The 14,803-nt window shown below is 43.8% G+C and overlaps 1 protein-coding gene and 1 long non-coding RNA gene across 13 annotated transcripts in view; both read left to right on the top strand.

Annotated features, from left to right (window-relative positions):
* LOC308466563 (uncharacterized protein) overlaps positions 1 to 8,977 on the top strand; it is a 65,498-nt gene extending 56,521 nt beyond the window's left edge. For 2 of the 12 annotated variants that reach the window (XR_013980882.1, XR_013980883.1), the window contains 2 exons: positions 6,996 to 7,053; positions 7,451 to 8,977. Coding sequence is in view for 1 of the 12 variants with exons in the window: in XM_080987389.1 (XP_080843515.1) it covers positions 6,996 to 7,155 (160 nt within the window). In the remaining 11 variants the exon portion in view is untranslated. The other 10 variants (XR_013980885.1, XR_013980889.1, XR_013980884.1 and 7 more) reach the window with 10 other exon arrangements.
* A 113-nt stretch (positions 8,978 to 9,090) lies between these two features.
* LOC308466565 lies at positions 9,091 to 11,387 on the top strand. Its single transcript, XR_013980903.1, has 2 exons — positions 9,091 to 9,141; positions 11,000 to 11,387. It is a non-coding gene; the product is annotated as an uncharacterized lncRNA (long non-coding RNA).
* The last annotated feature ends 3,416 nt before the right edge of the window (positions 11,388 to 14,803 follow it).

Below are 14,803 nucleotides of genomic sequence, written 5' to 3'. Positions count from 1 at the left end.
CAATAATACTGGTTTTAGCCCTCTCACGGGTCAGAGGTGAAGCTGTTCTTTACAACTTTAAAAAGAGATACAACAAATGTTCCCTTGTTATCTCCATAGTTGGCAATTTTAAATGTTGCTTGTAGATGATAGACAAAACAGACAGACAGAAGATAAATAGATTCATCAACTCCCTAAAAGGTGTTAGGAGACGCAATACATTTTAAATTTAAAGGAAACTGAAAGAAAACAAGAAGACCAACAAAGAATTAATCATAGTAAAACAGGGAGAGTAAATTGTGGACAGATGCTGGACTTTGAGAAAGGCCCCAAAAGAAAGCTTAGCCAAGCCAAATTTAAACTGAAAACTCATAAAAAACACCAAGAAGAAGATTTTAAAGAGAATCAAGAAAAGCAGATATGCCTGATGAATAGAAAGGCAAGGGAAAACGAAGATACGTGAAGGAACGTGAGGGGCAAAATCAAGTTTATTTCCCTTTCAACCAACAAGTCTTTGGATGTACAAAAGAGCAGAGGAAAGGGTAGGTGGATATGAAGCCTGCTTCAAGCCAAGTGAAGAATAATTGCAGAAAATAGAAGGCTTTTCTTTTAAAAGGCAACTGGAGAAGCCATTTCATAAAAAGAAGCCTGGCATTTCTGTTGCCCAAGTGATTATTATCATTACTGTTGTTACTACAGTATTTATTGAATTTCTATGCCGCCCTATACCCGAAGGTCTAAGGGCGGCTCACATAAAATATCAAAAACACCAAATCAAAACAAAAAGAACGACCCAAGAACGGGTTCCCAGAGCAGAGACACCAGGAGTCAGGCTATCCGTGTCCAGAGAGGGGCGTAGCTGGGCCACCAGCCGAAGCTGATGGAGGGCACTGGGGGTCACTGAGCGCCTTCCCTTGTCTCTCGACAGAGGTGCAGGGCGACCAAGGCTGTTTCCGGGCCAAAAGCCTGGTGGAAATGGACCCAGAAAACCAGCTTCTTCCAAGAGCACCTGGATCTGGTCTGCGACCACTGGCTCCAGAACCTCGCTCCAGAAGTTGGAAAAACCAAGACGGGTAAGATTTTATTTTATTTTATTTTTAAAATAATTTTTATTAAGTTTTCAGTAAAAGATTAAACAGAAGAACATAAAAAAGAAATACACAAATACACAGTACATAATCCAAAGAAGAAAAAACACAGAGAACAAAAAACAAAAAAAGAAACAGAACAATTAAAAACAATCACCTTTTCATTTCCGTGTTTAAATTTACTGATTTTCTGGACCTCCTCATACCTCCCTCTTTTGTATTCCAGTCCAAATTGTTTGTCCAGCAATTTCTTTTCCACTTTTTTAATCCCAATCTTTAATCTTAATATAATATAGCATTAAAATTTTACCTCTTAAAATACCAAGTTTCCATTTCCTTAAACTTCTTTAATCCTAATCTTTAATCTTAATCTATCTATAACTTTAAATCCTGTACAGCTGGAAACCACTTATTTTCAATCCAACATCACTCTAGCATTCTTTAATTTTACAGTGTTTCTGTAGATAATCTTTGAATTTCTTCCAATCTTCCTCCACCGACTCTTCTCCCTGGTCACGGATTCTGCCAGTCATTTCAGCCAATTCCATATAGTCCATCAGTTTCATCTGCCATTCCTCCAGCGTCGGAAGTTCTTGTGTCTTCCAATACTTTGCGATAAGTATTCTTGCTGCTGTTGTTGCATACATAAAGAAAGTTCTATCCTTTTTTATCACCATTTGGCCGACCATGCCCAAGAGAAAGGCCTCTGGTTTCTTAGGGAAGGTATATTTGAATACCTTTTTTAATTCATTATATATCATTTCCCAGAAAGCCTTAATCTTTGGGCACGTCCACCAAAGGTGAAAAAATGTACCTTCAGTTTCTTTACATTTCCAACATTTGTTATCGGGCAAATGATAGATTTTTGGAAGCTTGACTGGGGTTATGTACCACCTGTATATCATTTTCATAATATTCTCTCTTAAGGCATTACATGCCGTAAATTTCATACCTGTGGTCCACAACTGTTCCCAGTCAGCAAACATAATGTTATGTCCAACGTCTTGTGCCCATTTAATCATAGCCGATTTTATCGTTTCATCCTGAGTGTTCCATTTCAGCAGCAAGTTATACATTCTTGACAAATTCTTAGTTTTGGGTTCTAACAGTTCAGTTTCTAATTTTGATCTTTCCACCTGGAAGCCAATTTTCTTGTCCAATTTAAATGCCTCCATTATCTGAAAATAATGAAGCCAGTCTCGCACTTTGTTTTTTAGTTTTTCAAAACTCTGCAATTTCAGTCTATCTCCATCTTGTTCCAAAATTTCCCAATATTTCGGCCATTTGACCTCCATATTAAGCTTTTTCAAGGCTTTCGCTTCCATTGGTGACAGCCACCTTGGGGTTTTATTTTCTAACAAATCCTTATATCTTATCCAAACATTAAACAGCGCTTTCCTGACAATGTGGTTTTTAAATGCTTTATGTGCTTTGACCTTATCATACCATAGATATGCATGCCATCCAAATACATTGTTAAAACCTTCTAAGTCCAAAATGTCAGTGTTTTCAAGAAGTAACCATTCTTTCAGCCAGCAAAAAGCTGCTGATTCATAGTAAAGTTTGAGGTCTGGCAGGGCAAATCCACCTCTTTCCTTTGCATCTGTTAGTATTTTAAATTTTATTCTGGGCTTCTTGCCCTGCCAGACAAATCTAGAAATATCTTTCTGCCACTTCTTGAAACAATCCACTTTGTCCACAATTTGCAAAGTTTGAAACAAAAACAACATTCTAGGCAATACATTCATTTTTATCGCAGCAATACGGCCCAGCAGTGAAAGCTTCAAATTTGACCAAATTTCTAAATCTTTTTTCACTTCCGCCCAACATTTTTCATAGTTATCTTTAAATAAGTTCCCATTTTTTGCTGTCATGTTAATCCCCAGGTATTTAACTTTCTTAACCACTGTTAAACCTGTCTCATTCTGAAACCTCTCTCTTTCAATCGGTGTTAAATTTTTCTCTAAAACCTTAGTTTTTGACTTGTTCAGTTTAAATCCTGCCACTTGACCAAATTCTTGAATCAGTTCTAAAACCCTTTTAGTACTAGATTCTGGCTCCTGTAACGTCAATACTAAGTCATCTGCAAATGCTCTCAATTTGTACTGTTTAGTTCCGACCTGTATACCTTTAACCAACTGGTCCCTTCTAATCATATTCAGCAAAACCTCCAGGACCGAAATAAAAAGAAGTGGGGAAATTGGGCAACCTTGTCGTGTCCCTTTTTCAATTTTAAGTTCTTCCGTCACAACATTATTTACAATTAGTTTAGCCTTTTGTTCTGAATAAATTGCACTTATACCATTCTCAAAACCTTGGCCTACCCCCATACCCTGTAGATTCTTCTTCATAAAGTTCCAAGAAATGTTGTGAAAGGCTTTCTCCGCGTCTACAAATATCAAAACTGCTTTAGTGTTTATGTTCACTTCTAGTTTTTCCAAAATATCAATTATATTCCTCAAATTGTCAGACAAATGTCTTCCTGGGAGAAAGCCCGCTTGGTCTTTGTGAATCTCTTCCACCAACACTTTTTAAAATCTCTTAGCTAAAATATCTGCAAAAATTTTGTAATCCACATTAAGTAATGATATAGGGCGGTAGTTCTTAAGCTGTGTCTTTTCAGTCTCTGTTTTCGGTACAAGTGTAATATATGCTTCTTTCCACGACTCTGGTGCTCTTTTCCCCTCCATTATTTCATTGCAGACCTCTTTCAAAGGTTGAATTAACCATTCTTTCAAAGATCTGTTGTATCTAGAAGTCAAGCCGTCTGGTCCTGGAGATTTACCCAGTTGCATATTTTGAATGGCACCTTCTATTTCCTGTTCAGTTATTTTATGATTCAAAATTAATTTATTTTCTTGAGATATTTTTTGTAATCCATTTGTTTTCAAAAATTGATCTAAGTCTGTTTCTTTCAATGGCCCTTGAGTATATAATCGTTTAAAATACCTCTGGAAACAACTTCTAATCTCTGCAGGGTTCTGTATGTTTCTTCCTTCCACTTCTAAGTTCGTAATTGTATTTAGTTTTTGTCTCTTTTTCATTTGCCATGCCAACAGTTTACCACATTTATTGGCCGACTCAAAAGTCTTTTGTCTCATTTGTTTAATTTTCCATTCTATTTCCTGATTCATCATTTTCATATATTGTACTTGATGTAACTTTAACTCTCTCAGAATCTCTTGAGATTTTGGGTTTACTCTCAGTCTTTTTTCACTTTCCTTTATTTTGTCCATTATCTTATCCTTCTTCTCATTTTGAATTCTTTTCTTTACTGCATTCTGTTGTATTAAGAACCCTCTCATAACCGCTTTACTTGCGTCCCAGATTACTCTTTTCTCGATGTTGGTACTGAAGTTTATCTCAAAATAGTCTCTCAAGGTTTTTTGGGCCTTCTTAAGTACTTCTTCATCTCTAAATAAGGTGTCATTCATTTTCCATCTGAAGGAGCCAGTTGGTGTTAGTCTCATTTCCATCTTAACAGCATTGTGGTCGGAGCAAGTTTTTGGGCAGATTTCCACCTTTCTTGTCTTTGGTGCCATTCCTCTAGTTATCCAAATTTGGTCAATTCTTGCCCATGTCCTTTTGGCTTCAGAAAAGAAGGTTCCCTCTTTAGCCATTGGGTAAGATTTTAAGACAGGTAAGACTTAGAAGTGAGAAGGGTAGGGGGATCCAGGGGGATCCAGGGGGAAAGAAAGCTGTGCATGTGAGAAAGAGCAAAGCAGAGGCGCAGAAGACAACATAGTTCCATTTAATGTCATTTTAGCTCAGGTTGCCTTGTTGCCTTGTTGACAAAAATACTTTGCAGCCATTTTGTGATAGCTTCTTGGGGACTATAGATAAGCTCCTTCGCTAATGGGCAGAACTTCCTTTCATTTATAATGTGGCTTCCAAGGAGTAGAATAACAAACCCTCTTGAGCAGCTGCTTAAAAGTGGTGGCATTTGGCAGATGAAGCCAAACAAATTGTACTTACTGCAGAAGAGGGTCACCAAAATATTGTTGAGTTTTGGTTTGTTCAGATGTGTATAAATCCAGAAGGTTCCAAACATGCCAGCATTTTGGATCCTCGCCAGTAATTCTGTTCCTAAGGTAGAATACCCATTTAGAATACCCATTTTAAAAGCTGATGCATCAAACTGCTTCCTTTGTCTGTAGCAACTGCCTTGCTGATTTCAGTGTGAAAAAGCAAATAAGGCATTTTGAGGGTGAATCTACTGATGGCAGTGGTAGAGGCGGCCTGGTAGAGGCCTTGAAGTGATTAGAGGTTTTCACCATTTTGCCGGCCATTTCTAAGCAAAAAAAGTCCAGCAAACGTTTAAGCACAAACATATTCACAATTAGGAAGGATGAGCCGTGACCATTTTTTCCTGTACATAAAGGGCAGAAAATGTTGTCTGCTAATGGTAAGGCTGAAATGACTGAGAAAATATTTGAAATCTTATGAATTCCGTCTCTGGCCATTTTTACTCATACATAAGGGGGGGGGGCTGATTGTTCCACCAATGACCAGAGCGGGGCCACACAAAATCATAATAACCCACATTTGTCAAACATTTTGGAATAGAAGTCTGTACCCTTCAGTCCTGTAGATAAAGGAGGCATGTAGCTCCCAATTTTCTTTGCCTGGGGTACATGTATGATTTTTTTAATGCAGGGAACATGATCCATAAATGCTGAGACTTTATTAGAAGTTTAATTTGACCCAAATTGTATTGCTGACTTTTTGGTGAAAACGTGCATGATAGGGTTGACAGTTGCTGGTTTTCCAACAAATACTAAAATTTGGATCCTCGCCAGTTCTTCTGTTCCAAAGGTAATATATTTTAAAACCTGCTGTAGCAAACTGCTTCCTTTACCTGTAACCTCTCACTTATTTACCTTCAACTGCAATCGTAGCTTCTATTAAAAAAAACTTTTGAATTCTCAGAGGTGGCGATAGGCACTAATAACTAACAAGTAATCTCTATATGCTCTATCGTAATTATGGCAGCAATACAGTTGTGTGTCTTCTGGCTGAAGGTCAACTAGGTGAGTATCTTGTGCTTGGCTGAGGGGAAAATCTCTGTTGTGTTCTGCCTGCAACTCTTTGTACAAAGATTCTTTCAGGTCGCAGTGAGGGGGAACATTCAAGCACCCTGAGCCTGTTGGAGAAAAGGTAGGCTCTAAATGGAATCATCCATCAAATATGAAAACTAAATATTCCAAAGAGCTTGTATTGAGCAACGTTGGTTATTCAATCCCTGTTTCAGAAGAGCTGTGAACTCGGAAGCCTAATGCGGTCGCTCTGCGTGCTTCTACCTGGAGGGACTTCTCTTGTCAGGACACCACTGCAGGGGAGGCCCTTTCCTGTGCCATCACCACACAATAAGGTACATCTTTTGGTGGGACAGCCAGCCTTGTTTTGTTCCAGCTCTTATTTTTACAGACTTCACAGAGCTACCTGTGCCGGAAGCAGATCTGCTCCATTGAAAAGTAAGAGGCAGGGTCAGAGCTCTTGATACATCAAGTGAACATCTGCAGTGCAGGATTGAGAGACACCTGCATCTTGACTGCGCTGCTTTAGGTAACCGGCTGTTTTTGCTCCTGTGTCTGGAGGGGAGGGCTGCTGAAGACCCTAGTCTCTTCCAGGTGCATCTCAGTGACGCAAGAAATAGAATTTGGAAGCCTTCAGGAAACCTAACGGCAAGTGAACTTCACACTCCACAATTCAGTGATCTTTTTCAGTCCGATCCTTTTGTGCTGGCTTCTCCATTTCCCCCCGCTTGATCTCTTCATAGTTCTGTCCAAGAGCCCACCATACTCAGGTGAAGCCAGCTCTTCCTGCAGAAGTCAGGTCAGTAAGACCAGCTGTGTTCCAAAAACATTTCTCTGGAATTGGCGGGAAAGGGCCGGGGACAAACTAATGAGTCCAGATTGCTTTTCACAGACCAGCAGAAGGAACTTCCAGGCCCATGAATTCACACTTCGGAGGGACAAACAAAAAGGTGAGCATAAAGGCAGAGTTTGAAGACTGGAACCAGTCTCTCTGTTCTGCCCTGCAAATTAATGGCAGTCAACATGGCACTCTGCGACTTAAACACATCTAGGTGAATATCCCTTACTCATGGCAAGGGATAAAACCTCGATTGTGTTCTGTCTGCAACTTCATAATTCTTAAGGGTTTTCTTTTTTCCTGAGAGAACATTCTGTGTTCAGAGTGTTCTCTCAGGTTTTGCTTTTCACCTTGTTGCATTGGCCAAAAAAAAGCAAAAGACGCTGGTGGTTGGCGCTCCTGGTTTCCAGGACGGGGTTCAAGCCCCTGCGGTGTCCCTGCTTACTTCCAGTGCAACCTCTCTCCCTCTCTCTCTCTCTCTCTCTCTCTCTCTCTCTCTCTCCCTTAAGAACTTAATGAAGCAAAGTGCTCCTGTGATGCATCACTGGTGTGTGTCTAAGACAAGGTGGATGACATGGATGCTTCCCAGTCTAGCACACCAAGCCATAGGGAACAAAATACTTACTTCTTTTATATACTGTATATATATAAAAGACTGCCTCTTAATTTTGCATTGTTTAGAAAGTAACCTAAATAGACAAACAAATTGATCCTACTTAGATTATTCAGAATGTGGAAAAGGCCTGGATAAAAGAAGAAATGGCATGACATTCACTCATTAGCAGAGGAAGAAGAGCAAATATAAGATGCTCAGGTGTCCTATTTTACAGAAGACAGTTGTCAATTTTCAGGGCTGTCAGAAGCTTAAGATGTGGACAGTGACAGTTCTCTGTATGAAGGTGTCCTCTATTTGAATGGCCGGGCATTCCAGGTCTGGCTGAAAGATACAGAAGGAAGAGCAGGGGCACTGAAGTTGCCCATCAACAGATAGCACTTTGGAGCAGACTAAGCACAGCCACCTAGGCCACAGTCTTCTCCACTACAGTGAGATGTATAATATTCCCATGTAGAATTATAGGGTGACCTAACACATCAGTCATACTCAAGGTAATACCATATATCCAGCTAATTCATGCTCAGAATCACTCAAATCAATGGGTCTAGTGACTATGATTTAGTAGGATATAAACTACTAATATTTTTAAATGTGCATCTACATGGAGCGTATACAAATAGAGGTCCATTCCTTTGACCAAGTGTCAATGGCCACTCTAAGCAAAGACGTGTCCAATTTCTGCAATTGCGGTTATCTAGGTTTAGGCCCTTTTGTTTTCTCCTGATCAGGAGGAATCCAGTTTGACCCTAAGTAAGTTTACTTTGAAGGAAGTCAGAGCGCTTCCATAGTCTTACTCCCTAGTAAGTGCACGTTGGGATAGGGCTAGAGCTCCATTTCAGAGTGCATGCTTTGTATGGAGGAGGTGGGGTCCCAGGCATTTCCAGATAGGGCTGCTAAGAAAGATCCTTCCAGAGCCACTGCAAGTCAGGGATACCCAGGCATTAGAAGATCTATCCACCCCGATCTTCAGGAGGGCCAGAATTGCATTTTGCAACGTTTTCTACATTAGTTTGTGGAAATTTCTTGCTTGCTTCAGGGCGGTATGTTGCTGAAGGGAATGGCACACCTTCCCCTGCAGTGAGACTTCCTACAAACACACCACACACACATACACAGAGTATATTGGGGAATGGGAGCACCAATGACTCACAATTCCTCTTCCAATACTTATTTTAGTGTGTGTAATTCCCCTTTGAGAAAATTCCAATATTACTGTATTAGAATGAAGCGCATGGGACACTAAATGTGACACTCATTTGGTACCAATGTTCTGGGCCTGGTTACATGCCACAGAAGTGCTCTGGCCTGGCCGTGTCAGATCTCCTCAGTCAAAAACCAGGGACTAGAAGCTCTCCCATAAATAGTAAACATAGAATACAAAAGTGGCCTTGAATAAGAGAGAGTGTCTCTTGTTGGAAAGGTAGGATGTGTGGGCCTGTGTTTGTGATTTTCTTGTACATTTTATGCTCCTTATCGCTACCCCCAACATCTGTGAGCTGAGGATCCCTTTCCCATCATCATCATTGGCCCAGATTGCGCTGGGCTCAGCAAGGAACTGGACGTGACGGAGGACATCTTGCATGTGTGAGTATTGGCCAGGCGCCCCCTTCTGCAAGAGGCAAGGTGTGGTGGCAGTCGGGGCAGATGGTGGGCTCTGAGTCCTGGGTGCAGCCTGCTGGAAGGTCTCCTGCACAAGCTGCAGGAGGATGAGAGACAAGGTGGCGCCGTAATGGATGGCATGTTGGACTTGAGCCAGGGTTTAAACAACAGCAACAGTTTTATTATTTGTACCCCGCCCATCTGACCAGGTTGCCCCAGCCACTCTGGGCAGCTTCCAATAGATATAAAAACATAAAACATTTAAAACTTCCCTATACAGGGCTGCTTTTAGATGTCTTCTAAAAGTTGTATAGTTACAGTCATACCTCAGGTTAAATACACTTCGAGTTGAGTGCGTTCGAGTTGCGCTCCGCGGCAACCCGGAAGTAATGGCGCACGTTGCTTCCGGGTTTCGCCGCTTGCACATGCGCAGACGCTCAAAATGACATCACACGCATGCACAGAAGAGGCAAAAAGCAATGTGTGTGTGCGCAGACGTGCTGTCGCTAGTTACGTTTACCTCTAGATACGAACGGGGCTCTGGAATGGATCCCGTTCGTATCTAGAGGTACCACTGTATCTCATTGACATCTCATGGGAGGATGTTCCACAGGGCGGGCGCCACCACCAAGGAGGCCCTCTTCCTGGTTCTCTGTAACCTCATTTCTCATAGGAGGGAACTGCCTGAAGGCCCTTGGAGCTGAACACTTTTGAATGAGTCTGTTTCTTGGCCTGACCTACCCTGCAGGGCTGTTTTGAGCATAACTTGGAGGAAGAGTGGGGTGCAAGTAAAATAAAGTGGGGTGCTGAGCAAGACGTGTGTTTGGATCCGTGTGCTTCTGCACACAGGACAACTTCCTGGCGACGTAGGAATCTGCCTATCATCCATTTAGCACAGGATCATCTGCAGTTTTTCAGGGGGACAGACAGGCGTAGCTCCCAGACCGACCAGGGATTGACCATCTGCATGCAAAGTGGCTGCTCTCCCACTGAGTTGGGCCCCTTCTGCACCCCGACCTTCTGTTGTCTCCCCTTGCTGACTTAGATGCCAAAATCATTCATCTCTCTCACCACTCCGATAACATGATGCTCATCCCTTGGATGTATCACAAACGCCTTGCTCTTGCCTTCAGAGCCCTCTGTGGCCAGGCTCTCCCATCCTTAGACAGAATTCTTGTATCCTGAGACATCTCTGCCTGTGATCTTTGCTCCTCAACCTCTAGACGTCTTCTGTTCCCCAAAACAACTCTGCCTTTTCCTCCCTGGTGCCCCATATGCCTGGTACCCCCTCTCAGAACCCCTCTGTGCATCCTCCTCGCTTATTTCCTTCAAGCCCTCCCTCCCATCACCTTTCCCTTGGAGCAGGGACACTGCAGCAGCCAGGCCTCTAACTAGAGCTCAGCACTTGTCAGTCAAATCATCGCCTCCTTTGCCTGCTCCCACGTCCCTCTCCTTCCTCTGTTGTGTCAAATTTTAAATTGTAAGCGTGTCAGGGCAGAGATCTATCCCCTTGTATTTTCTGCAAAGTGCTATACAAGCTGATGATACTATATGGAGGAGGAGGAGGATAATAAGAATAATTCCTCCTTCCCTCTCTGTTGAGTCCTTTGCATTCAGGTGGTGCTATGATAAGAATAATGAAGTGAGACAGTATATTTTCTGGCATCCAAATGTATTGGACCAGGTGCCCAGTGTCTGCCAAGAGTAAAAGGGAAGCTCAAGGACTGGAATAGAATGAGGATATTGGCAGAAGGAGTGGCATGTTCATTGGACTCTTAAGTCTAGTGCAAGTGTTGACGTTTTATGTTTCAGTCTACACTATATATATTTTATTTTTTTGCAGTTGATGGAGAGCGGATGAAGCCCGGATTCTGCGTGTGTCCATCAGCTCCTTCCTGAAGCATCTCTCCTTGGTGGTGGAAACTATGGACTTGTTTGGGCCTCCTGTGGCTTGATAGATGGTTGCAACAGGAAGTTTCCCCATAGTCTTGGCTGGATTCTGGACTTGCCCATGGGCTACTGATGTCAGAGGAGGCGCTGAACATGCCATCCTTAGAGCCAAGATGTTGCTTTGTGTTCTGGAGACAGCGGGGAACTCTCTACTCTCGGATACTCTTGGGCATTGATAGATTTTGGGTGCTGAGAAGCAGGCAAGCCTGGGACTGCCTTGATATTAGACAAAGTACATAGACTCTGGTGCTCTAATAAATTATCCAGTGTGCTTTACTTTATAGTCTGCATGTGTTAACTGATTAAATATATTTGAGCCAGCTCACCATATTGATTAATCAATTACACAAACACAAGCAAAATCTTAACCATAGTGTTTTGGGGTGGGGTTTTTCTTTTTGAGGCTCATGAACTGAGATGATATCATAAGAGAGAAAATTCTAACAAAAAGACAGATGCTGATGTTCATTGTTTAGAAAAGGGAAAGCCATCTGTTTTCTAGAAATAGAAACAGGAAAACCATCAATTCTTTTTCGTCAAATTTGTCAAGAAGGCAGTGCTCTGAGGCTTGAGTTTATAAATTGTGACTTTGGAGTTAAATGAAGCTGACAGATCTATGCTTCTCTTCTTCCGTTCTGTTCTCTCCTACATCAGCCATGGAAAACCACATGCACTCCAGGTGTTGCGGGACTCCAGTTCTCTTCAGCCCATCCAGCATGGCCGAGGGTCAGGGGTAATGGGAGTTGTAGTCCTTGCAGCACCGGGAGAGACACAGGTTCCCCATCCCCCTTGCTGCGTCTCTCTGTCTCTCTTGCCACCAGGGGGAAAGCAGCTAATAGCTGGCAGTGAGGAAGAGGAGGGGGGCCAAGTGGCAGAGGAGCCAAAACGGATGGTGTGGCCTTGAAGTCCCATTTATATAGCAAGATTTGCCTTTTTTTTTTCTTTCTGGCAGGGCTCTTTTAAACAGCAAGCAAAACTTCCCCACTTCGGTCACCACCTTTGCATTCTGGTGAAAGCTTCACCTGTTGAATTTCTGTTTGGCATTTGTCATAAGGTACACTAATCATAAAGATGCTTGCAGCTCCCTCTTGAAGGCACACATGCTGAAACCTTTTTGCTTGTGTATAAAGACCCAAGAGCGCTTCTCAACAGCCATTGCTGTTCCTGAACCAGGATCGTCTTGCCCAGCTATCCATGCTCTGGTAACCTCCAGAGTGGGATTACTGCCATGCGCTGTAAGTGGGGCGATCCTTGAAGACGGTTTCTGAAATTACTAGTGCAGAATGCAACTGTCAGGTCCCAAATTATAATAGAGCACCAGACCTGACAGCCTTGCACTGGTTGCCTTTGTGTGCCTGACCCCAATTCAAGGGGTTAAAATTGACACATAAACCTTAAAAGACTTGGGACCCAGATAACTGAACGCACATGAGTCTCTTTACCAACTTGCTCATGTGCCTAGATTGGCAGGAGAGACCCTGGACTGGACATAAGGAGGCCATAAATCAGGCAGGCAGGCGGGGACTGGCAGAGTTTGGGGGGCAGAACCCTCTTAGCCCCAGTGGACCAGCCTCCACTTTCTCCCTGGGCTTAGAAAAACAGGGAAATAAACGGACAACATGGCCCAGAGTGACCCACCTTGTAGGAGGGAAGCTAAAATCAAAGGCAGTAAAGGAAGCCGCATTCTTGGGCCGTCTAGCATTTTTATTTGCCTTCAAGATGCTAAGCGTGGTCTGAGATGACATCAGCCCCGTCCATCGGAATGGGGCGATGATGGCATTTCTTGAGGGGCGGAGGGAGGTGGCTGATCTGGCTTGTCTGCGAGATCGCCCTCCCCGGACCCGCCTCCTCTCCCCTCCCTTTGGCCTCCTGCCACCGCGCACAGCTCCCTTTGGCCCATTCCTAAAAAGGTTTCGTTGCAGAGATATCAGGATTCCAGCCGTGTGAATCATCCCGCACCGGGTCTCTCAGGGGTGCCAATTATAGGCTCTTGCCCCCCCTCTTTTCCCTTCATTTTTGGTGAGCCAATGAAACTCCCTCGCTTTCCCCCTCCCCCTTGTTTATTTCTCTGGATCCTGGCATTGCTAGATGTGCGGCTTGGGGGGAAAAAAGGCATTTTCCATTAATCGCTTTTGCGCCTCCATCAATTATCCCCATCTCTGGCAGCGCCGCGGTTCCTGGAAGTGGGGTGCGGGGGTCGGGGGTCCAGAAAGGGATTAGAATTGGGGCTGGAAGATCCGACTTCTCCCTTACTATAAAAGGAGCGTGCCAGGGAGGGCAAGGCGGCTGCACGATGGTTCTCCAGCGACAGATGAAAGGGAGCAAGACGCCTGCCGGGGAAGCAGAAGATTAGCTCGGCTCTGCGCGAGTGGAGCGAGCCGGCCACCAGATGGCGCCCTTCCCCCGCCCTTGGCCGCTTCGCCTCGGCTCTCCAAAGCCCCCTTTTATTTATTTATTTTTTTCAAATTTCAAATTAATTTTCCAAGAATTTTTAAGACAAACAAACATGCATCCTACTTGTACCGTAATTAAACCAATCTTAATAACATTGTTAAGTGACTTCCTCAAATCGCCCTGGTTGAGTTTCACTGTATATCATTTTAACAGTTTTCCAAAATCAATTTTCTCTAAAAATTAACTTGATCACTTAACATCTTTCATTCTTTCTAATTTAGCTTTAAACATCTTAATTCCTATCCTTACATATTTAAATCCTAAGCCTATCTGGTGTTTGCAAGCTTCCAAAGCCCCCTTTTAAAGGAGACGGAGAGATCATTCCGGGCACATTTCTTTGCCCACTGGCCTCTTGCACCCCGCCCGGCCTCTGGCGCTGGCCTTTGCTGCTCCGGCGAGTGGCTGGCAGCTTCTCCTCTTGCTGGTCCTTCCCCAGAAACAGCTGCATTTCTGCATCAGTACAGACGGCGATTCCCACTCCATCCCATCATCACCCCCAGTTCTAAGCAGCTGCTGAAGCTCTTGCGTGCCTCTGGGGAACCATGAACGCTCTCTTCTTTGCGATGGCTAGCTTTTCTCTCCCCCCCCCCGCCCATTTTTTTTATTTTAAAGGGGGAGGAATCAATCACATCTGGGCTCTGCAAAACCTCACCCTGAGTGGCTCTTTATTACCCCCCAGGGATGAGGGGAGGCCAGGGCAGATGGTCAGGGAGCACGTGTCTGTGGAAGCAGGAGAAGGGGCGCCCCAGCGTCCTCCAGACATCATCTGCAACCCATTTCCTCAGGCTGAGATCTCCGATTGTGGATTTGAGGATCTGGTGGTGGGGAGGAATCGAACTGCTACCCCCTTTCTTCTGCTAGACCACTGAATTGCCTTCCACCCCCCACCCCCCGGCTTGGCAAAGAACCCCGGAGTCCTGGCTGCAAAGATGGGAGAAAGTTGGGAGCAGAGAAGATGCAAACACCCTCCTCCCCACCTTGGGCCCTGATTCTTCTTACTGATGCACCTCACATACTTCAGCACGGGGGGGGGGGATAAAAGGGAAAAACAGGGTCCAGAGAGTGATCTCAGCTACCTGGCCTCGTTCTGAGGAACTGCACTGCCAACCTGCAGTCCAGAACCTTTGGTTTGTTTCAGTGGGAAAGACTTTTGCCTGGGAGAGCTGATTTGCTGATGGCATTTCTACCTTTTGCTGATTATTTTCAGATCTCCCAAAGCAGGGGAATTGAACCACGGGCATAG

Source organism: Podarcis pityusensis (genome assembly GCF_964106645.2).
Source record: "Podarcis pityusensis genome assembly, chromosome: 17".
Taxonomy (NCBI): Eukaryota; Metazoa; Chordata; class Lepidosauria; order Squamata; family Lacertidae; genus Podarcis; species Podarcis pityusensis.
The sequence above is the reverse complement of the archived record's forward strand: the minus strand, read 5'-3'. Positions and strand labels throughout refer to the sequence as shown.